The 24,734-nt window shown below is 43.0% G+C and overlaps 1 protein-coding gene across 1 annotated transcript; it reads left to right on the top strand.

Moving 5' to 3' along the window:
- Positions 1–519: 519 nt before the first annotated feature.
- On the top strand, positions 520–21,299 carry LOC150075691 (uncharacterized). Its single transcript, XM_090389051.1, has 5 exons — positions 520–746; positions 6,525–6,718; positions 7,868–7,964; positions 20,426–20,635; positions 20,829–21,299. The coding sequence occupies exons 2-4, from the start codon at positions 6,527–6,529 to the stop codon at positions 20,620–20,622; spliced, it is 486 nt and encodes a 161-aa protein (XP_090245177.1). The 5' UTR covers positions 520–746; positions 6,525–6,526; the 3' UTR covers positions 20,623–20,635; positions 20,829–21,299.
- The last annotated feature ends 3,435 nt before the right edge of the window (positions 21,300–24,734 follow it).

The following is a 24,734-nucleotide window of genomic DNA, read 5'->3' as shown; positions in this document are numbered from 1 at the left end:
CTTTCTTTTAATTACGAACCATCTTTCATTGTTTTGCCACACAAAGACATAATTAGAGCGATTGTTAAACGGCTGTTTCCTAAGCGAGGGTCACTGTTCGGTCGGGTAAAGCTCTTTAAAATGCGCCGTACGTCATCCTTGTCAAATCGTCGACTAACCTTATCACTGCGTCGAGTTTAACAACTTTCAAGATTTCCCGCACGTTCGCCTCTTCCAGTGAACACCTGTGTTGTCCACTTTCAGCTCCGTCCCTTGTATTTCGGCGCCTCGTGGAATGCGCTCCGAGTGAGTGCCGATTGCAAATAAACGATCGAGAGAGATATTAATAAACGGCGGCCATAAAGGACCACTTATTTGGTAAATAGAGAAAAACGAAAGGTTTTGGAACTCTATCGATGACGCGCATGGAAAGCAGTAATTGAAAGAAGTTGAACCGCGGATGAATACAGAGTTAGGTGAGAAAGCAGCCAATGCTAGGAAAGGGCGTAATCGATATTACAACACGCAACGAACATATGGCACACATGTACGAAGCGAGTGATGGCAGCCTGTTAGTGCACGATCTCGATATCGCGTTTTATTGCTGCTGTGGAAAGTACCCGGGCATTCCTTTACCCGAACAGATTTGTAGAACTCCATCCGAAGTGGATATTTAAATCGCAGTTCAATGCCAAACAGCAAAAGTGATTTCCCACAAAGCTCAACTGTACACTAAATAGCGATAGCAGCGAACCCTGAGCTAAACGGTAAGTTCACTTTAATTATAAAATATTAATTTTTGATTTATTTCTTTATTTGTTATTAAATTATTTTGTGGTATTAGAATCGATTCTGATTCCGGTGCCACAAATGCATTTTTGGGTGTAAGGTGTTAAAGCAAATTAGAAAACCTTCATTCTTATGAATTTGAAAAAAAATTTAGTTCATTTATAAAAAGTGTGTTGGGGGGGGCTCTCAGAAGAATAACAGCCGAAATTAGATTTCTACAATAAATTATCTTTTAATTTAAAAAATTATAATTAGATGGAACTCAAAATTTAATAATATACCCTTTATCAAGATGAAAACTGATAAATTTTAATCTTAGTAAAAGATAAAGTAATTAATTTTACAAGTGTTTAATATAGTTCGTTGTTTATTATCTAATGTATTATTTATTACTTTACCTAATTGCTTTTTACCTAATTAAAGCAAATTAGAAAACCTTCACTCTTATGAATTTGTAAGAATGCTTTAATTTTCATATTTATTTATATATATAAAAAAAGGTGTGTGTTGGGTGGGGGTACACTCATAAGAATACCAGCCGAAATTAGATTTCTATCATAAATAATATTTTAATTAAAAAAATCATAATTAGATGAAACTCAAAATTTAATCTAATATACCCTTTATCACGATGAAATTTGATAAATTTTAATCTTAGTAAATGACAAAGAAATTAATTTCACAGGTGTTTAATCTAGTTTGTTGTTTTTACTAAAAGGACTATAAATTTTCATTATTTTATTCTGTTTAATTTAACATTATTGTTTATTAATTTTCTTTTTTCTTTTTTTTTTTGGTTAAAAGAAAATATAATTTTATATAAATATTAATTATGTATTTATTTTAAAATAAAGAAAATTTATTATTTTTATTTATTTATTATTATTATCTATTATTTTATTTGGAGACGCCTCCTCGGTGGGCAGGAGCAGCAGTGCGTAGCACACGCTTCTTGATTAGACCGGGGTTGGAGCCCGTCACCACCAAATACGGAGGATGCGGAAAGGTCAGGGAATGACCACCGCATATCCCCGGAGCAATATGGCCTTAGTTGCTAATGCGCCTAAAAACCAAATAACAAACAATTTTATTTGGTTATACTCCAGAACATAGGCAGGGGGGTATTGAGGAGGCGAGCAGAGGGGGAATATGCCCCATCTTACCTATGCATATAAGTGTTCCTAGGTCTATCTAAAAAAGCACTCAAAAACCTGATCGTCATGTCCCTCCCTCCTTAAGATAATACCTGGATACCGTACCGAACATGCGTATACCCTGTATTCGGCGAGGAAGAAGAAGAAGAAGAAGACTAATTCGGGACGGATTCAAGCAAAAGCAGTGTAGGTTTTTTTAATAGACTTCCATTTATGGCTAGTGACAAAGGGTTATGTTAATTTAGGCCACTAATTCGGGAGGACGGATTCATGCAAAAGAAGCCACAAAGTGATACCCATGTTCTGGAGTATAACCTTTTATTTTTATTTTATTTTATTTTATTTTGGCTGAGGCAGAAAAAGCCTATGGCTTCCTTGCACTATATGCCTAATACCAATACTAGTAAATAACAAGATGACCGAACCCTCTGTATCGCAGGGTGAGATCTAAAGTATTGTCTTGCATATGGATTTAAAAAAAAAAAAAAAAGAATACTAAACTTTATTTAAGCGTATAACTGTTATAATGGCCGCTAACATTTACCAGAGCACATTCTCATTATATATATAATTTGCTTGTGTCCCTCTCTCCATGACGCTCTTTGAACTCGAATAACACCAAGACTAAAACTTTTGACCTAATTCCTTTGCAGTATGTTTAATTTAGCAGTAAAATTGAAATAAAAAAAAAAAAAAATTAGAAAAAAATTTTCCGACCGACTTTCAAATCCCAAGAATTGATTTAGTTCCCTTTGAGGAGAAAAATTTCAGGGTCAGACTTTCAACGAAGTTAACATTTTTGCTCATGGATTTTTATTTAGCAGTGTCCAGGTACAGATAATTTTTGTGCAGTAATTGTAATTTTTTAAAGGAAAATATAGTTATGCATGTAAAAAAAAAATTATCAAATTGTATTTTTTTTTGTCATTTTTTTTTACTCGAGTCCGTCCCACTGGCATCTTACCTAGCAGCGAAGGGTGCCGAGGGAGAGGTTACTTCGATATTAATCTTTACTTCTGAGAAACAGTTGTGGCGAAATATTCGCCATAGGTATTCTAGTACTAAAATATTTTATTAAATTCACGAATAGTATCTTTAATTTGATAATAAATTAAAGTAATTAAATTAAAATAAAGTTAAAGTAAAAATATAAAAACAAAACAAAAAAAACACGCGTATATCTGCATTTGATCACGTATAGCTAAAGTAATAAAAATACGCATTAAGGTCTCTTATTTATTACAATACTGGTTGGATTTACGCTACATTATCAATTATTCGTTTGCATAATTCAATCTCATATTTATAAATTAACTCAGTAAATTCAGGTTAATATTTTAAACTCCATTTCTGGTTTCGAGATTTCGCGTCTACAAAGATACGTAATTTATCTTTGTAGACGCAAAACTCGAGACCAATATCGTGAAGAAACATCATTCGAGGACTTTTTTGATAACGTATACCTGAAGATTGAGGATTGTGTGTGTGGTGTTATTGAATATCAATGTATAGAATCAAGTAAAATCAGGATTGAATATCAATATATATAGGATCACGAATGAAACAGACTGCTTATTCTCTGATTTTTAATTTTATAAAGCTTTGTAAATAATCAGATCATCCAAGTTAGGGTGGGGGGGAAGTTCTGTACATGATCATTCATCGTGTTTTTAATAACAACATGCGATGTCGCAGTATCGGAGGAATACATATTAAATAAGAATGCGATTTTCAGAATAAAAGCAGCATATTCCAGGAGGAGAGAAATTTGAGTCATATAAATGTGCCACTTTTGTACAGTAGCAGCAATAGGAAGTGTGACTGATGGACGACAGGAAGATAAACGTTGTCTAGGCGTTCACCCTACTGATCGATTTTATTTACTTCTCCCATTCGAATGCTTTACTGACCGTAGACGTCGAGAATCTGCCCTCCTCCTCCTTGGACATCAAAAATTTGCCCGGACAAAAGGTCAGCTTTTAAACGTGGAAAGGATTGTTTGGCTGCTGTTTCTTATAATTTATTTTAATTTTTGGAATACATAGACTATTTTGGACGTCATAATGTAATCCAGAGATATTTTGGCATCTCTTTCGTCTTGTTCTTCAGCATGGAATACATGCAAGGTAGGACTTAACAGAAAACTGGGAGGCCAGTACATTCGAGACGACTCCAGCAATATTTCAAAAAATTTAAGCCAGTTATTTGGTCTCTGCCACCCTGGATTGTGTGCGACTACCTGACGCCCCTGTAGTTGTATTGCCTCCCTCGTCATAATAAAACGGAGAAATGAAATTCACAGTGAATAAAGGACAAGAATATATTTGTCGAAATACAAAGCATTAACCCTCCACCTCCGCACTATGGGATTCTTTGAAGGCGAGCTTACTTCGACTCTTACTGAAGTATGCGTTGTTTTCGGGAGTATTCGAGACGAATTACGTCAAAGAAACTCCTGACTGTCACTCGATACATTGACAGCTATCCCCTTCCACTTGCTGGCATATTTACTAACGTAGGAGTGGCCAGATTAATAGGACATATGTTTCTACTCACGGCTTTCTAACAGAAACTTTCTTGTTGTGTTGACGTATCATTTCTGTCCATGTTTGTTATGAGGAAGTGATGTATTTGGTCATTTTTCTTGATGTACCCGACAAATGGCCCATCTCCACTAACCCATTATTATTTACACTTGTTAATAACATGATCGTTAATTCTAAATATAAACAGCCGAATCTATAACGCAAAAGACTGGCCACTCCAGTGTAAGAAGTTATACCAAGAACGATGGGGTCATTGCTCACTCATTGTTTCTCCCGAGTAACCAAATGTATTTGCAACGTTTTTAAATAAAATTTTATCCATCAAATTTATTGATAGTGTTAATACTCGTAGGGTTACGTTAACTGCTATGCTCCAGTATTTGATGTGTCAGAAGTGAGAGGCTGGCCTGACCAAAGAACCGTATTAAAACTGACCAGACCCATTTACAATCTGCTCAAATCATTAGGGTGAGCGAAAAGAATGACTGTGCTCGTGGCTCTAGAATCCCCTTCTCCACGGTTTATATTTCAGGATTGCAACAGACTAAACAGTAAATGCGAATAGCCAGAACAACCACTAGTTAAGTGGGAGAAGGCTTCTTTAATTTTTTTGTAACTTAAGTCTGCTCGGTGCTTCGGAGAAATTATGTATTGTAATTAAACGGGTGTGAACCCTGTTAGAAAATGCTTCACGCGTCATTGACACTCCTAGAAAAGAATATTCGGGTCAGGTACTGCTCCGGCTATCGAATATCGTCTGCTTCCCGTTCTATAATGTCCTGGGCGCCATCTTACCATCATTTCAATATTTTTGATAATTGGCAATATCATACATAGAATGTCTCTTGTCTTTCGCATATTGTATCGTGAATTCTAGGAAGTGTAATTGAAGTACTGGATCCCCACGTGTGCGGGGAATGAATTAATCTTCCCCCATGAATTGGCGAGCTATGCTAGGAAAGATTTGAATGAGTAACTACCACCACCTGCTTCCTGAATCGTAAACGGCCAGCCATGCATAAAACTCACCGTCATGCTCAATAAAATTCGGAATAAAAGACTCCAATGGCGACTCGCATTTTCCATTTTTGTCTGTTCGAAGTAGCCGAGGATTCGAAATTGTTGCAGCTTTCAAAGATCATCTTTACTTTTAACCAATTGAAACGATTCGTCTTTTCAAAGAGTTTCTATTTGGCCGTTGCCATGCGGTTTTTTCTTTACAGTTACATCTATCGGTCAGACTTTGGCCCCATCTCGATGCTGGATTCGGTGAAATATCACGAACGTCTGCATAGTCGCCCTACTTCCAAATCGTCGCGTGACCGCTAGCTTAGTGACGATAAACAGATCGTGCAGGCGAGTAATATTATTTATTTCGGCGTGCGGTGTTGTCTTTCATCTGATTACTCACCAGGTGCAAGTGTAATTCTAATTGGGAAAAGGAAGGAATCCGTGCGTACCGTACTGTTTCTAAGGTGGGCTTCGGTCATTATGGATGTTTATTGTGAGATAACACTCAAAAATATAAAATTTAGTGATTTAGAAGTTCATAAATATGGAGAGTTGAATGACCACTTTTCAAAAGAGAATTCAGCGCGATCATTGTAGGAGGTGGAGAATGCAAACATATCCAACCTAAACTTTTCAATCGATGCTGCTTTTCGTTTAGTACTTTCCGCTGACGACGAACTTATCTTATTGGATGGAAACGTTGGTCTTTTAAACCTGCAGCGATTGCACGGCCCTTTTCTCTGACCCCGACATGTTATTTTAATCGTAAATCCTAAAATGTAATTATCTCGGTGTTTAATAAATTCCATAAAAACACACCTGTGTTTAAAGATGCCAAAGGTTGTCGAGATACCGAAACGAATTATTGAAACCCTGGAAGTTTAATACATCTTCCAGTTTCTGATAAGCGCGCTGATTTCCAAATACTATAGTCGTGTAACGCCCAATGTTTATTCAGGGTTATTGCAGTTTATAAGTGCAAATTGTAATGTTCAATGTTCCCAGATGATACCTGTATTTATTTTTGTTTTCTTTTCAATTTTAGGAATGGCTAAATTGCAGCGAAACTCGTACAGCAGGAGCAACATTCCATTGACGACAACAGCGTCCAGGATGACAAAATCTCCCAGACCAGAGAAGAAAGATACAAGGAATCGCCTGAAAGTTCTGAGGAAACGAGAATATCAGAGGTTACGTACGATGGTGCCCTCTATAGCCACGAAACCACGAGTCTCTAAGGTAAATCCCGAAGGGATTTTATGTTTAGTTGGTATAAGGTTCCATCGCTCTACATCGAGAGTATGAATTGGTTGAATATATGAACCCCTAATAAAGTTTTTCATCTTTAATTAAATCGGGTGTAGCCTGTTATCCTTTTTAGCACTTCGATACTCGCTGCGATTCCCCCGTCACACTGATAAGGGGGAGGTGATGACAGGACAGAAGACAGCTGACGTGTGTTTATGCTGGACGGTGAGTTCTCACACTCCGTGGTGAGTACGTTTATTCTACTGGGCCACAGCCGTGTCGTTGGGTAAACATAAATACCGCAGATATCCCCCCCCCGAAAGATAGAGGGGGGGAAGTTATCTCGTGTAGCATTTCACCACATCGCTCAACACTCTCCAGAAGTGGTGCCAAAAAACAAAGAGCCACTAAGCAGGTTGCCACTGTTTTGATTGAGCAAAAGGGCTTCCATCTCTCTTTCGCTGCCATTCCGGGCTTTTTCTTAATTGGCTCTGTTTCCTTTCACAGAAACTTGGCATTGCGCAGATTTTGCCGACGAGAACGGATTATGTCAAAGCTCTATCGACAGCCCATATCAGAAATGGAATTTCTCATGTTTACTTGCCAATTAGGTTTGTAGAGTGCAGCAGTTTATATCTTCTCTGAAGTGTTTCTTACTTCCGGTCAGTGCTTGCATGTGTGTGTTTGGAAACTTCCGATCGGGGATTGGTACAGTAGGCGAATTCCCTTTGTTTGGGCTCGAGGATGACATTCCACAAAGGGTAGAAATGTCGTTAACTTAGCTAAGGTTTTTTTCTGTTGTAAGTGAATACACTCTGAGCCTCGTAATTGAGGAGGGGGTGGGGAGAAGCGGGGACTTTGTCTCAACATGCAAATTTGGTTGCAGAAGTTTCTTCTGCAACCAAATTTTAGAAAGATAGTATTTCGTTTCTTTTTTTTTATGTTTCTTCCTTTTACGATCATCGAAGGTCCTTACAGAAGCCACGAAGGGCAGTCGCTCCAAGTTGTTAGTGTTCGCTTCCCCCTTTTGATAGCAGGCACTTATTTTTTGTTAATATGCAAATTTTAAAATTTAACTAAGTTTTTCAAATTTAATTAAATTTCAGTTTTGCTGGTCTGCAATGTTTCTTTCTGTTCCAGGTCAGGGTGATTGAAGAGGCTGTCCGTTACATAGACCACCTGCACGCAGCTCTGATCACCAAACTCCGTACGAAAGGATTGCCTCAGTGCCTGCAAGGTGAGAGAAAAAAGTTCTAATTGCGAAATTGTTCTAAACCTTGACTATAATAATGATACAATCCGGAACCATTAATTGGAAGAAGGCAAACTCAGGACTGAAATTATTATATAAGATACTGTCACGTGAATTTCTAATTCACGTGACAATTCATTCTTTTTGGGATGCATCATCGCAATACGACAGTCAAAACCAAATATGTCTGCAAGTCTGACAAAACAAAATGGTACGAATATGCTTAGTCCAACTGTTGTCGTTGCATGGATAACCATTCCTTTCTATAGCTTTTGTCCCCCATGCAAATTTGTGAGGGTTAGCATCCAGTTTGCAGATGCTGTCTCAGGTCTGTGAACTGGATGCTAACCAGACTGGGAGAGGAATTCTCCACTAGTATGAATGGAGTGTTTCGAAATAATTCCCGCAACCATTTTCACCCGATGACCAGCCTCCCGTAATCAATAATCCCATTGCATTTGCTAATGCTGTTGTTGTTGTTTCTGGCAGCAGATTGGATTTCAAATTGACCCACTTCAGTAGTCAATATTCAGATGTAGAGAGGCTTTTTGGTCGTTAGGGTGGCCGAAGCCCATACTTCGACGCATACAATAGTGGTGGGTAGACAGTGGTTCTGACGTGTTTCAAAATGATTCCAGGATCTTTAATATACAGCAGATTTTGTTTTGTAGTCCAACGCAGACTCAGAGGCTGTGGATGATCTCGTATATAACAATTTCGGTCCTGGTTTACCTTCTTCTGATTAATGGTTTCGGATTGCAATTTTTTTAATTGAAAGAATTGTAGCGAGTGTAGTTCTTTCTTTCTCGCATTAGCATATATTTAATGGATTTGCATTTTTTAAGTTTGTTCAGAGTTTTGCGAAATTGATAACATATTGGTGCTTCAAATTCTGTTTGAGGTTGGATAAGAGTAGTGTATACGCTTTTGTTAGATTCGTGTTATGAAGTAGACCGGCGAATCTTTTGATGAATCCTAATTTCCAATAAGCTTATTTAATTATTTGCGTTATGTTTGAATTAAAGGAACCATTGTAATCAAAATTTATACCAATATCTCTTACTGAATTGCTTCTTAAGATGCTTTGATTGTCTATTTTGTAGTCGTATGGAATAATGTTTTCTGGGATCGATTCCTGAAGGACAGTGGTGTTTATAATAAAGTTATTTGCTGAAATTTTCCACGAGATGAGCATATTTAAAGAGTTCTGTGGATTAATGCAATCGATATGATTGTTACAAGTCATTGATATTGATGTTAAAAAGTAGGTGTTCGGTGATGATTCCTGAGGTACACCCTTAGAAATCGATCGATCGATCGATCTCTCTCTCTCTCTCTAGAGATGTAATCGAGAAATATGGCATTGATGTAATCAGATATCCAGTTGAGAAGTGGTACAATAATAACATATGATTGCAGTTTTTGTTTTTTATTTATTATTGAAGATTAATTAATGGTATCAAAAGCTTTAAATAGATCTTTGTACACCACGTCCACCCAATCTCCCTTGTCCAATTACATAGCAACTGAATGCCATAGCGACATTGAAAACATGGAGCGAGTTTTTGATGAATAATAGCGTCCAGGATTTTAGCCACGCTATTGAGCATTGTTCTGCAAAGTAACAAAGTCTAGTGGCGATCACTGGACAATTAATTGTCCAGTAATCACGATTTCTTCGAGGTATCAAAGTGTGCCATCTTTTCTGAGATCTCGCAGTAATGGCGTTAATCAAACTATTGAATAATTGCATTAAAATCAGACCCATAGAAATTCGCCAATTATTATAATATTTTCCCGTTCTCTTGTAATAAGTGGATGGATTTTCGTGAAATTTTATATTCGGCCCTTTTAGAAAGATTTGTACGACCGTCCCAAAGTACATTAAAATTTGGGCAATAGAAATCGATTAATTATTATTTATTCCCCCTTCCCCCCATATATATCACATACGCTATCCACATACCGTATATTGTAGCTGAAGCACTGGATGTTTGTTGCCATGCGCTGGTAAGAGCAGTGGTTCCCAATTTTTTGCCACTCGAGTCGCAGTTGAAGTCAAAAGACGCCTATTCACGCCACACCTAAATAGCGCTTGCCACGGAGTTTTTCCTAATGTCGCGGCACACTTGAAAAGGGCCGGGGCACACCGACTGGGGACCACACGGTTACAGAATTTGTGGCGGATGCGCAGAAAACATTACATATTCTGAATTCGCGCATAAAAGTGGTTGCTTTGGCCTCATTTTTTGTTTTTAATCGCGTTAACGCGTTGCGCACGCGCGACTCGTTTTAAAATTAAATCGCATTGCAGTTATGAGGCGTGCGCCTGCGCATTACGCGGCGCTTCTTTGAATTGGAGATTTTTTATCGCGTGGGCATGTCGGGCTTTGTTTGTTTGTTCGGATGCGTCATTCAGCGTGGACTTCGGTTCATCGCAACCCAGATCGTCGAGAATTGCTCGTTCGTCTCGTACAATGGCTCCCTGTGGGGGAGGGCCGGCGAACAATATTCTCTCCTTTATGCGCGAACCCTCACGAAGCTGTTCCAGAATTCTTTTAAACCCTTACACCGCGAAAGAAGACAAGCGGCCCACATCATCGACGTGTCTACGGCCCCCCTTTCACCTCTTCGCATTATACGCGAGGCTGCAGATACCGAAGATAACAGAGGTCAAACCTCCACGGCGTCACCGCCCTTGTACGTAACTCTAACCACATGTGCGAACACATCGGCACGAATCTCCTTTCAGATGCGACGTGGTGCGCACAAAGAGGCTTTCGTTTAGAGGGGGCCCCCCAGGGGGTTAACGCCACTTTTCTCGAACCCATCGGCGGCAGCTGGGTCTCTGCAGATTCGCCGAAGTAGGTTAGACTCGGCAGCGACGATTAATCGAAAGTGAGCGGGTTTTATAACCGTCGGCTGCCGATGTACAGCGGTTACCATTTTATTAGGAGCACCGACGGGGCAGTCGCCATGCCACGTTCTCTGATTGGATGCCGCGGTGCTCGTGCCCATCGTTTCTTCCCGCCTCGCCCCATTCGGTGCTCTTGTACGAATTGTCTTCGGTGGCAGGAAACGAGGACCGTAACTGAAAAGCAAAACACGGCGCTTCGCCAGCGGTAATCGAAAACACACCCCTCGCAAACACGCACAAAAAACATTTCACTTTTCGTTCGAGGTCTTTTTCCACGGTCCGCTGATCGTCGGTCAGTTTGGCGGAACTAATGGTCCCGCTCGCGGTAGTTGACCTTGGCCGTGAAAATGAGGGGTGTCCGCAGGCCGATTCATTCCGTTGAAAGCCACTTTCTCCTTACAAAGGATTTCTTTTTATTTTTGAACACTTTTTTTTGAGCACGCGTTTCCAAAACCACATGCAGAACGATTCGTGGAACCAATTTGTTATTGATGTTGAATTCAGACTTGTTGGTTGGTTGCCATTTGTTGTGGGGGGGGGGGAGAAGAAAATCTAATATGGGATTTTGTTGCTGTCTTCAGTTGTGACTTCAGAGGTAACTTCAGTCATGGTTTAACTGCAATGGCCCCCCCTTACGTTTAAGTATCTCAGCCCCAAAGTTATCAAACTGACCATATATTAATTTATATAAAAAAAACAAACTAAGATTAATATTCACTCGCCTCCCCAATCGAACGAAGAGAGGGGCTATCAGAAAGGTGAAAGTGCTGCTTTGAGGTTGTGTTGGTTGAGGAATTTACTGCCCGTCTCCTACCTAACATCTTCTGGAAGATTCTAACCATACCTGAACACTGGAAATCTTATTATGTCAAACCATAAAATTGGATGTACTTTATTAAATATACTTTATTAAATAAAGTACATCCATAGGATGTACTTTATTAAATTTTTTTTGAAAAATTGTACGCTAAACAATTATCGAACACTATTTTTCTCATCGACCACCCTACTTGCACACAGTCCTATACCACAGGTCCACGACCTCTAATCGCCTCGATACGCTCTTCAGAGCACAAAAAGCCCTGAATGAGGGAGCTCAACCTGGACATTATATTTTTTGATAGTAAATCTCTTATGATACCGTGTCCATTCCTACTCTTTTATACATCCTAAAAGAATATTTCAAGGCATCAAACCAAGAGCATCCTGGAGTCTTCAGAATCCCAGTTATCGGTTGATTCAACCACCGCTCATCTCAGTTGCCTAAATTATTTGTTGTATGATTCCTTTTGCTTCAGAGGTTGTACTTGTGCACCCTCTGAATATATCCTGTGTTGTATATGCCCACTCTGAAATTCCTTGTCAGAGAGTTCGTAATTTCGAATCTTCTCTTTTCGATCTTCTTTGACTTTTTGGCTAAAAATTTCTACTGCATTCTGTGAAATTCATTTGTTGCCTCTATCGTTCTCTGAACTGTACCTCTCTAACCACTAATCACTTGGAGCTCTTTGACTTCCTCTCTTTGAAACTTCACTTTCTCCGTCCAACTTTCCTAACAATCAAAGTTTTCTTAGGTGATTTTAATGTTATAGTAAGTAGATACTACTAGTCACACGAACCCAGCTGGTCGAGATGCTGAGGCTTTTGCGATTACTAATGACCTTGCACAAATTGTTCACCTACCTACAAGAGTACTGGACAATCTTAATCATACAGCCAATACGCTTGATCTTTTTCTCACAAACAACCCTTCTAAGTACAAGGTTGAAGTGAGTGGTCCTTTAGGTACCTCACATGACGACTTGGTGATGGTCTCTTCTGCAATGGACCATTTATCTCATGGCTATTCCCAACCTCGTGTTGTTTGGCATTACAAGAATGCAAAATGGGATGACCTGCGAGACTTCTTTTCTTCTTTTCCTTGGTCGGATTACTGTTTCAAAAGTTCTGATGTCAACGTTTGCTCAGATCGTGTCAGTGAAATTATTCTTGCAGGAATGGAGTCCTTTATCCCACACTCCACTTTAAAATCTCGTCCTTTATCTAAACCTTGGTTTTCCAATAAATGTGCCAAGGCTGTCCAAGAGAAGAATGTTGCATATTTTAATTGGCTTGTGTAAAGTAGTTATTAATCAGTCCAAAGAAGATTTTAGAAAAGACTATCTGATCAGTGATCGCTAGTATAAATCCCATCAGTGTCGATCCACTGGTGATATTCTGGCTTATGATACCTGTCTATGGACAAATTCAGGGGAATTTTTTTGAAACTCAAGCACTTGTTCTTGACATTTCAAAAGCTCTTGATTGTGTTTGGCATAAAGAACTTCTAAATAAGCTTCCATCTTATGATTTGCCAACTGTTTTTTTGTAATTGTGTATCCAATTGTATCCAATTACAAAATTGGCTCCGGTCTGTAGCGAGAGTACAGTATCACACGCTCTTTGAGTAGACCAGAGTTCAAGCTCCTGACTGCTAAATATTGTCGATCTGTCAACCCGCACTAGACCAGCGTGGCAGATTACTGTCCATTTTCCCTCAACATGCATCATTGAGGAGGCTTCCATCCTGCACTGAGTTGATAATGGCTGCAGCTTACCTTTATCCAGTTTTCTCTCTGATCGCTCACTGAGGATGATGGTAGATGGCTCTCTGTCTTCTAACTTCTCCACTAATGCCGGTGTTCCTCAAGGTTCAGTTCTTTCCCTCACTCTTTTCCTCTTGTATATTAATGACCTTCTTCCATTGACTGGAAATCCTATCCATAGTTTTGCCGATGATGAGAGCACATTGCATTCCACTTTCCATTTTGAGAAACCTTGTCCTGCTCAATCAGCTTCAACTTCTCGAAAATCTGCTACCAATTCCTTAAATGCCTACCTTCAGGTAATTCTCCAGTGGGGCAAAGACAACTTAGTTGATTTCAACCCTTCTAAAACTCAGTGTTGTCTTATATCTCGCAAAAAGGATTCTTCTGCTCCTATGCTTATCTTTAGTGACACTCCGATTTCTAGGCAAAATGATATATCTCTTTTGGGGATTACCCTGACTTCTAATCTCTCTTGGCACAAGCACATTACAAATATTGCTTCCTCTGCATCTAAAAAACTTGGTTTTCTCTTTCGCTCTCGGCGTTACTTTTCTTCCAAACAGCTGCTCACTCTGTACAAATTGCAAATCCGCCCTGCCATGGAATATTGTTCCCACATCTGGGGTGGTGCCCCCAAAACCTCTCTCAAGCTTCTTGATTCCATTCAGAAGAGGGCAGTTAGGTTAATTAATGATTCATCTCTAACAGAGTCTCTCCACTCGCTTTCTCATATACGTACTGTTTCTGCTGTATGCCTCTTCTACAGATACTTCCATGGGCACTGTTCTTCTCAATTGGCTTCTATAATTCCTGCCCTCTCTTTCAAAACAGTCCGAACACGTCCAGCCAACATCCATTTACTGTCCAACTTCAAACTCACAGAACCAACTTTTCAACTTTCATCTCGTTTATTCAACTTTCGTCTTCTGGAACAACCTTCCTTCATATTTCCTGAAAATTACAATCTGCAAAGTTGAAGTGTCAACAACCATTTCGTTTTGTCTTCCTGCAGCCCATGTACAAAACCAGGCTCTAATACTTCTCGTGTTTGGGGTAAAAAAAACCGCAGACTCTATTTGCGGGGGAGGGCGTGTAAATTCAGAAGTTGTCCTTTCACCTAAAATTTTTTTGTTTGATTTTTCGCTTTGTTTGTTTGTTATTTGGTTTTCAGAAGCATTAGCAACTAAGGCCATACTGCTCGGGGATATGCGGTGGTCATTCCCCGACTTTTCTACATCCTCCGTATTTGTTGGTCATTCCCTGACCTTTCCGCATCCTCTGTATTAGGTGGTGACGGGCTGGAACCCCGGTCTAATCAAGAAGCGTGTGCTACGCTCTGCCGCTCCTTCCCACCTGGCTACGGAGGCGCCATTTTTCGCTTTAATCGAGTGTCTATTGGAGGAAGGAAGGAGCGAGCGAGTCTGAAGCCCGGTGGGCATTTCTCCTGGGTGCGACCCTAATTCTCAGTGACTGCATCCAGCGGGAAATAAAGGCATTGATGAGCTCTAAAGCACAGAATAAGAAAATGAAGAGCGCGAGTTTTTTAATGGAAGAGGAATGGGTAGAACGAGTTGAGGGGCGCCCTCCATTTTCATCCCGGTTTAATTGGAGGCGACGCAGTGACCTCCACTCATAACTCATCCGGGTCCTTTTCATTCGGCGTTTGTTTTTGCGTTGTGCCGATCATCGGCTGGTCGAAGATGTGAACGTCTCCTTTTACGGTGTCAACGGCCACATTAACCTGGGCTGTCTCGCGCACGCTACGACTCCTCCCTGTTGGTACGGATGCCGAGAGACAGGTGGCTACCGGCGAACGACAGATTCCTCGAGAGGTCGTAGCCGTGAGGTCACTTTTATTTGTTCTGCCGTGCCAGTTTACGGCCGGGACGTTAAACCGATTCGCGCTCTTCCCATGGCCTTTCTGCCTCCGAACAGGTGTGCGCGTGCGTGTGCGCAACGGGCGGGCGGGGTGGCCGCTCTTAACCCGTTCCGTTTTTTTGCACAAACTCGCCGCAGGATGTTATCGGGCTGCACTTGCCGGCACGAGGACCAAATTGCTTTTTTCTTCGAGGCGCGCGAGGACCGAACCCAGCTCGGGTCTGCACCTGTTGCTTCTTTCGATCTGATAGCGGATTTCGCCTCGCACGTCCTCTGCATTAAACGGCAGCGTTAAATGGTTTCGTCGTGGCCGGTGTGTGTGTGTGGGGGGGAGAGTGGGGGAATCGCCTCCCACGGCATCGAAGGTTATTTAGTGGGTTTAGATTACGGCGGAGGTGTGGTGCCGTGAGCAGCGGCGGCATTAGTCGTAGGTGGGCGTTTAATCGGTGTCCGGAATGCATCTCCCATCTGTCGCATAAATTTGGAGCAGGGTGTGGCGGTTGCGGAGAGTAACGGGCCCGTGGGAACAACGGGCTCGGTTATTTTAGGATCAGTGACGTCATAATTCGGTTCCGAGATGAGCGAAGCGCGAGTGGAGGGCATTCGGAGCACATCGCGTGCAGCATCGGTCCACACCTTCCAGAGGGAGGAAGAAAGATACGACAGAGACGTTTTTATTTTGAATTGGGGGGAAGGGGTCAGGAGGTCACCGCGTCCCGTATTCCACGTCTACTGTTGAATGTTTTTGTGCGTTGTGGTCGTCCCCCAAGAGGTGTTGTTCCAAGTTGAGAATTTACCTTCCCCATCCCCATCCTCACCCCCTTTCCCCTGTGTGTTTCCATAACTACACTCACAATTTCGAATGCCCGAAGCTGGTCGTGTTTGGCAACCGACCGAGCACCCTTAAGGGGTTGTTTTGGAAGAACTGACTTTTTTAAAGCTTGCCGTAAACAAGCCGCAATAAAGGGGAACCTTCCCCGATAACCCAACCCCCTTTCCCTCCCCCCGCAGTCACCAAAACAGAAACGCGAGTACTTAGCGGCGTGGAGGGTGATGCACGCGGAAAAAACAATGCCGACCTCAGTGGGTGGTCGTCGGCGACCTCTTCGCAAGCAGCGATGTAAAGCGCGAGGTAAATGCCGACCCGGACTGCCCCCGAAGTTGTTTATTGAGTCGTTTTGGCCACTTACAAAGCGAGCGCGCTCTAACGATGTTTACTGGGAGGTCTCGCAGAAATGCCTCCCCTCCCCGTCTCCACCCCAGCAATCTGCGTCCCTCCCGAGGATGGACCCAGAAGCCATTCCAGCCGAAGCCCGCCTGCAAATTAAAACCCGAACTGACAATGAACAACTGCCCTCACGCGGGCTGCAGAAGAAACGTCTTCATACCAAAAGAAGGCGTTCTCCGGACACCTGTTCGCTTTCCATTTTTATCGACCTCGAAAGTACAGTAATTGGATCCCCCTAGTGGTTGCACCCCTCCCCCCATAAGCTGGCTCCACTCCCTGTCCGAACACTCGGTTTCTGTGTGACGTCTCCGCTACGGATACTTCGGTGGGTTCTGCTCTGCCCAATTATCCGCAGTTCCACTCAGTTGGAACCTCCGCGTTAAAAACAAAATATTAAAAAATTTCGCGAGGTTACGGTGGACAGGCGTTCCTCTTGAGCAGAATTTGGAATTCGAAGCTCTTTTGTGGTCCATCGAGAAAGCAATGGCGGATCGAGCAAAGGAGGACATCCCTTTGAACGACTCTCTGAAGATTTTTATATTTAACAACCCTTGGCTAATAATCCAGAGGTTAATCGTATTAATTGCTTCTTCCAGCAGTTTGCAGTCAGTTATGCTCTTTTGCAGCCTCAGATCATCTTCACAGATTCACAAACCATGTCGCTGTTCGAGGAGTTATCCACATTATTCTGAAAAAAGGCAAACAGAGGGGGGGGGGGTAAAGAGGGGATCCCGGGAACACCTTCCTGATGGCAGTTGGGTGGGAAGAATATCCACAGATTAAAAATGCAGCGGTCCTCTCGATTAAAATGCCGTTTGGCCTGAGTGGCGAAATGGTGACAGAGTCAAAGGCTTTGGCTGCATCCAGGTCAGTTACATCCACCCGTTGATTGGCTTCTTTTAAGCTCGATAATCTTGGCCAACGCATTTATGAAGAGATTGGTAATCTCTGGGGTTGTTATGGTTTTGTTTGTTGAAAAGATAGGTTAGTTTAAGAAGAGTGGAGACAACCCCTTCTTCAAAGGACACGCTTCGCAGGTGGAGTATTTGTGTCATCGAGTCAGAAGGGCGAATGGACTGCCCAAGTAGCAATCGGAGCTCCGATCAGAAATCTCCACCGCAACAAACAATTTCGCGCTGAATGCCGGGAGGGTTTCTGTTCTTGTCTTCTGCAATCTGCTCGGGACCACCGAATGTGCTCGGAATGGGGACTTGTTTGTCTCGGCGTCGTGGCGGAATATAAATGTCGTCCGATAAGGGTGAAAAGGACGGTGTGCGGGATCGGGTACGAATTTACGGGCGTATCGCGTCACCGGCGACGTCATTGCAGATACCCACCAGGAAGTTCTCACCTGGGGTCACGTGTGTGCGCGGATGCCAGTTGCGAGTGTCACTCCGCCGATCTGACCTCGGCGGACGAGAATCCAAATTGCGCTCATTAATTTTTGCTTTAATTTATTATCGTCTTACGGACGTGGGAACCGTGAGGTCGACGAGCTACCATTGACAGGCGTCCGCCTCCCCTCGACAACGTTAATTATCGATAAACGCTCGTGATTTATTTCCGGGCGATTAATTAGCCATTGTTCGCGGCTGTTATTCGAGCTCGTTGTGAGCGAGTTGTGGGGGTGACACGAGGGGAGGGACGATCATTAGAAGCGCGTGTTTTTTATTATTATTATTAAAATCCGTTTATTAAAAATAGCAAGTGTTTGCCTTCACCCCTTATACACAGCCAACCGGCTAGAAGGGTGTACAAAATGCAAGAATTGCAATTATATACAATATAAGAAGGGTGTACAAAGAGCAAAAATTACAATTATTTACAGTATTTACAATATAAGAAGAGTGTACAAAAATGCACGAATACAATTATTTACAATATTTATACAAATTGTTTACAAATTCACTCACTGTCAAGATTATAGTTGAATTAAGCTGTGCGCTTCTGAGATGCTCTTCACTCTGTACTTCTTGCTTTCGGAGTATTTCACAGGGTCTATTGTCAATGAGTTGAAAAGGTTCACTGCGTTGTTTGGGAAGAAGTTCTTCAGACAGCACAGGTTGGATAGTGTAGAATGCAACGGTAGGTAGGGGTTGTCAATACTGCGCCCAGCACGTGGAGTAGAGATAAGTCCTCGAAGACTGGGGGCGTCAATCACACCGGTAAGCATCTGAGAAAGAAGAAGAATATTCCTGGATGCAATGTGAACTCTCCAGGGGGTGATATTTAAGTTGGTATATAACACAGCCCTGGAGATGGTGAAAGCATTGCCCGTGACCCTGTTCATCCATCGCATTACCCAGTACTCGACTGCCAGGAATCTATTTATGTACGACGTCGGGGCAGAAGACCAGATTGGTGATGCATACAATGCGATAGGTTGTAGGCACCGCTGGACGTATCCTCCGACTACATCTACGTTCAGTAACCCCGTCAGCTCTTGTCGAATTGCCCACATCGCCGAGAAAGTCTTCGTTTTCATGGTCGAGAAGTGGGTCTGAAAAGTGAGGCCCTCGTCCCAAGTCAAGCCGAGGTCGGTGTGAGACTTCACTTTCCTTATCTGCACTCCGTTGTGATAGGCTGTGATATCATTTTTTATTCTCTTTTTTGTAAAGGTAAGTTGAGCTGATTTTGAAGGATTTATTTGTCCGTCAACTGATAAGAACTCGTAAGACAGGATCTTTTTGTCTCGTTCGAACACTAAGCCTCGCTGGCTGGCCGAGTGGCTAAGCCTCTTCGCACTTTAAATGCTGCCCTCCGTTATTCGACAATCGATTCTTTCCGATTTCTGACGAGCTGTTCGTTTCGGTTAAAGAAAAGTGGGCTGGACACCGAATTTTCAACGTACCGGTCGTTCCATGAGAAATCTAATATAAATGAAGACTGTTTTGGCCATTACTTTAGAAGCTTTTTCACAACGTCGCCGAGTTAGTGGGTTTCAGGCGAGGTTAGCGTGGCTTTTCATCCAGCAAATAGAAAATCGACCTTACAACGCACGCAATTTACAGACAACAGAATGTACTGAGCATTATGACCTTAGTTGCTGATACTCCTAAAATCCAATAAAAACAACGACACCCTTCGGGAGGTTTTAAAATTGGTTCCTCACACAAATCTGTTTGCTTTGGATGTGGAATCGCAATGTATGCGTTCAGGAAATCCCGAATGTTGATCATTGCGAGAGAAGTTCCACGTCAGCCCACTTGACACGACGTACGTGATGGGTTCACATTTCTAGTTGTGTATAACCTTTTATTGGAGCACTTTTGAGCGACGTAATCGAAGTCGAAAGTAAAAGTGGGTGGTAAACATCGGCAAAACCCAAAGCGGGTAAGTGGGGCGATTCAAGAAAGGTTGCCGACCACCTCTTTATCGAAGTTCAGCGTGGTATCGTGTCGGAGAAGTGGATGGCAGTCGCCTCCTCCGCACCACATTTAACCTCAACGGCGAATCGTAATGGTGTGGCCGCAAACGAATCCCAGAGTTCATTTACCATCGGGATCGGAGCAGTAGTAGCGGCAGTGGGAGTCGTGTGGGCAAAGGCGGAGGCAGGGGGTGTCCTCGGGAGCGTCAAATCCGAGCCGTAATAGCCCGTTATCCGGGCTGGCTGTCTGCCGTCGATAAGTTGGCGGTGACAGGAGGGGTCGGCGCTTGTGGGACGAGGGAGTAGGTAGGACCTGTAAGCCGTCGGCGAGAGCGCCACCTGCTGGATAAACGAAGATCTTCGTTTTTCCGTCCGGTTTCTTTTGACCGAAATTCTTTTTATTTTTGGTGCCACCGACAACTGTCCAACTTGCTGACCTCTAAACGCCTCTTCTTTTTCTGTGTCCAGGTTCGAACATCGACGTAAGCAGTCTGGGTCAGCACGATGTCCGCGATCTGATTCGCCATCTGGTGGAAAACCCTCCGGAAATCTTCCCGCAAAGACCCGAAGATCGACCCTCGCAGCCAACGTCTTCTTCGGGAGTGTTCCGCGAGAGGTCGCGTCACCTGCCCTCCTACCACCTCCGTCTGCAGAAGAAGCAGTAACATTCCATCGAAGGTACGTTTCCAATGGTTAAAAAAAAGAATAAAAATAAATAAATGACGTTTTTCTGTAATCCAAGGGGTGGACTCAATTGCCCCTCGGACACTCGCGATCATCCCGTTGATCGTTTCAACTGGATGGTCGTGGGTGTTCGATTTCGTTTCAACTGTATCCCCTTTTGTAACCCTCTTTCCTTTTGCTCTTTCAGATTTCTCGGCCATTCGCAACGAAGGCACCACCAGCAGCGCGTGAAGATCGAAACTGGAATGGCGTTAAGGGACTGTCCAAACCAGTGGCCACCAGAGGCGGACGTTAACGAAGTGTCGTCGTTCTCGCGAGTGCTTCTTTTGTGTGTGCGTCGGACGAGCGGCTCCTCGAAGGGACTGTTAAACGGCGGGACCGGTAGCGCCATCTGTGGACGGAGTGTGAAAGCGCAACACGCCGCTGAACTGGACCGTTGGAAACGCGTGTTGCGGCGAGTGTGACGAAAGGGAGTGCGCGTGCGCTGCACGACACGACCATCTTCCCCGAAGCGGGCCGTATCAATCACGCGCTGATCTTGTACAGTTTGTAAATGTCCTGGTTAAGGCGAATCCATTAAATATTTTCTGATATCAACTCGATCGCCTTCTTATCCTTTCCTAACGACGCTCACTCGTTTTGTTTCCTGCATTCGAAGCTACACCCCCACGGCACCGTGTGTGTGCCTGTCCTTCGGATACACCAAAAAAAAAGAAAAAAATGCGTGTGGCACAGTGACACACAGTAAGATAATAAAAGAAAGTGTTCTTTTATTATTATTTTTTATTGTTGTGCAGTTAGTCAATCTTTTACAGTGTGGCCTTTGAAAGGGATCGAGGTCACGCTTTTTCTCCTTTTATCCTCCCTCTGCCCTCCCCTTCCCTCCCCAGTAATTAATTTATAGCAATAATAAGGCCGTTAAATTTAGTTTCTTTCTGTTTTAATTTTATTTCGAGAATTTGTTGTTTGTTAAAATGTTCAAACTAATTCGACCGATTCACCAGGAGCAGTTCGTGTCGCTGTCACCGTTATTTCAGTCGGTTATTGGACTCGTTGTGGCTAAAAAACGAAAATGTGCGAAACGAAGTTTCTCTCGATGGCAGTAAATTGGCGAAAGTGTCCCTGCATCCCCGTCACGCCCCTGTTCGAGGCGTTGCGTCAATCCTCGTGCTGTCAGACATGTGGAAGGGCCTCTGGAAGTGCTCTTAGACATCAAACGAAAGGAAGGGAGAACAGCAAGAAACACCCGATAGCAGTGCGTGTTACGAAACAAAAGGGGACGAAAATAAAAGGGGACAAAACAAAATGAAGGAAAGCTAACCAAAGTGCAGACGTTCTTTTTACTTTTTTTTTTTGTATTTATAGCCAGTTTTGCTTTGTTTGGCACGTACATAGCCAATATTTTTTTTTCCATATACTGTATAGCTAATTTTTCTTTTTTTTGCATGTATAGCTAATTTTTTTGTATGTACAGTACAGACAAATTGTTTATTTTTTTTTTTTTGTTGTGTAAAGTAAACCTTCTTGAACGGAAAACCATGAGAGAGCAGGGGGGGGCCAACATCTACCAGTATAGCAATATCTCAGGTGGGTGCGCGAAAATCGTGAAAAACGCACTGCAGAGATGGTAGAAACAAGTCCGGCACACGTACTTGGGACGAGCAAACAACTTTTTTGGGTGGCTGCTCCCTGGTGCCAAAGTCACGTGAAACACACAACTAAAACTACATGTCTTCTAAAAACAAAACTTTCCTCTCAAAATTAATTAATTTTTTCTTAATAAAGATTCGATCTTCCTTTCTCGGGCCCCATTTGCACATTTATGGAAAAGTACAGGGGTGCAAGGAGCACCTCGATACAGGAACACACATACACACAGACAGACAGACACACACACATCTGGAAGGCAGGCGATTTTTGCTTCCTGAAACTTCCATTTCGCGTTTCTTCGCCTTCCGTTCCCCCGATTGCAGCTGACCCCTGACCCTTTCGGCTTGGAACTCGTCTGCTCTACCTGCAAAGATGGCTTCGAACAATCGGACGACCGCCACTTGTGACACCTCCGCTCAATGGCATTACTTCCGGGTTGTCACCTGGTGGTTGAAAAGGGTTGCGCCCGCCAGATGCTCGGCGATCGGCCGACTTATTTAACGACGCGTTCGCACCGTGAAACAATGTGTCCTCGTGCGAGGGTACCGTGGGCGGCGCCGGAAGGGTGAACTCTCTGCTACCGGCCATATGGCGGATAAGTCGCGGGTGGCAGGTTGAGGTGCGCGAAGGTCGCGGGTGGCGTGCGAAGAAAGTCGTTAGCACCGCTAACGGGTCGGCGAAACTGTGTCGGAGATGACAATGACGATACGAAGATTGATGGCCACCCCTGGTATGCGGCAGGGGCGGTCGAAGTAGGGCACGCGTACCTGTTCTAGTTGCACTTACGTGTACACCCTTGTCGGGCTCGGGGGTTACGATTGCCCGCACGACGCCTCCCATCAGCTCCACTGAGGGTTATCTAAAATTACGGTCAGCGGATTGCCCGAAGAAAAGTTCGAAGGACCCCCTCCCCCAAGAAAACTTTCATCGGAGTGCTGACAAAAGAGCATCAGAGCCGGAGAAGTAAATAATTAAAGATGACAAGCAATTATCGAAGAGACAGTCACGTGTCTGGCACTTTGCCAAAATCCGCAGCCGCCATTTTGAAATAAAGCGTTTGAATGTTTATTTGTAGTAATGGACTGGATTTTTTAGAGAGAGAGAGAGAGAGAGAGAGAGATAATCTTTAATGCCCTTCACGGCCAAAAAGCCAGGGGTTTACATTTTTACAACCTCCCGAAACTTCCGGGAAAATAGAACAATTAATTTACAAAAACAGGTAATTTTACAAAAGAAAACATATTTTATACAAAGAAGAGAACTCCTTACGAGAGTTAAATCTGATTGAGCTGACTTAACATCGAGATAAGAGCACCAGCTCAATCAGACAGGAACAGATGCAAGGTACACATGTCAATGCAGATTAGTCCTACTAGACATAATTTTTTTCCTGTAAGTCCGGTCAATAGCGAATTTGTTCAGGTCGGCGTCAAGTGCCTGGGTTTGCTTGAACATCTGCTGAGGGAGGAACCTGTCCGAGAGATGGAGTCGTGCTGAATGCGAGTAGAGCTCGGGATTGGCCCTAAGGGCAGCAGGGGGGATCCTCCAGCCACAGGTATCCCAGAATGAAGGTGTTGCGATTATGCCTGTTATCATCTTGACTGTTGCTAGGAGGCGTTGGTCTTCGACTAAGGTGGGAAGCCGTGGAATCCCGAGAGAGTTGGCAAGCTGCGTGGTGTGAATCAGAGCTGGAAGGTTGTGCTTCCTGTTAGCCCACTTTAGGAGCCAGAATTCTGTGGCAAAGAGTGGTTTCTTTATTGATGGTGCCGCTGACGCCCAAATTTCAGCAGCATAGAGTAAAGGTGGAAAGATGATTGCTCTTATGTACCTCACGGTTGTCTTTTTATCTCTGATATGAAGGAGATGCTGTTTTGCTATCCACCGGAGTCTTGAAGCACGTGTGAGGAGCATGTCTATGTGGGCGTTGAATCGAAGTTTGGAGTCGAATACAACGCCCAGATCACGATGGCTGGATGCAATTGGGATGAGGATGTTGCCGACCGAAGGCTGGAGAGAAGAAGGAGTTTGCTTCAATGAATACACCATGAATTCGGACTTAGCAGGATTGATCTTGAGCCCGAACTGGCAGAGGTAAGATGTGACTGCAGTGAGAGTGTTGTTAATTTCCGTTTTTACCAGATCAAGGTCTTGACCAGGGATGATGGGAGTCAGTATCTTGATATCATCTGCATAGCTCAGTAGACATCGAGAATGTGCAACCAGTGGGAAGATAATAGATGAGAACAGAAGGCCGGAAAGGACCCCTCCTTGTGGGACTCCTGCGGTGACGGATCCAGTAAGGGTGCGATCTCCTGTATGAAGCTTTATAACTCTGTTATTCAGAAGAGAGGAGAGAAAGCATAATATGTTCCCTGTGATCTGGAAGTGGCATTCCAGGAGAGTGAGTAGTTGGTTTACTTGGACGGCATCAAATGCAGCCTCA

Source organism: Mastigoproctus giganteus, chromosome 14 (assembly GCF_048544385.1).
Source record: "Mastigoproctus giganteus isolate SK-2022 chromosome 14, ASM4854438v1, whole genome shotgun sequence".
NCBI lineage: Eukaryota > Metazoa > Arthropoda > Arachnida > Uropygi > Thelyphonidae > Mastigoproctus > Mastigoproctus giganteus.
The sequence above is the reverse complement of the archived record's forward strand: the minus strand, read 5'-3'. Positions and strand labels throughout refer to the sequence as shown.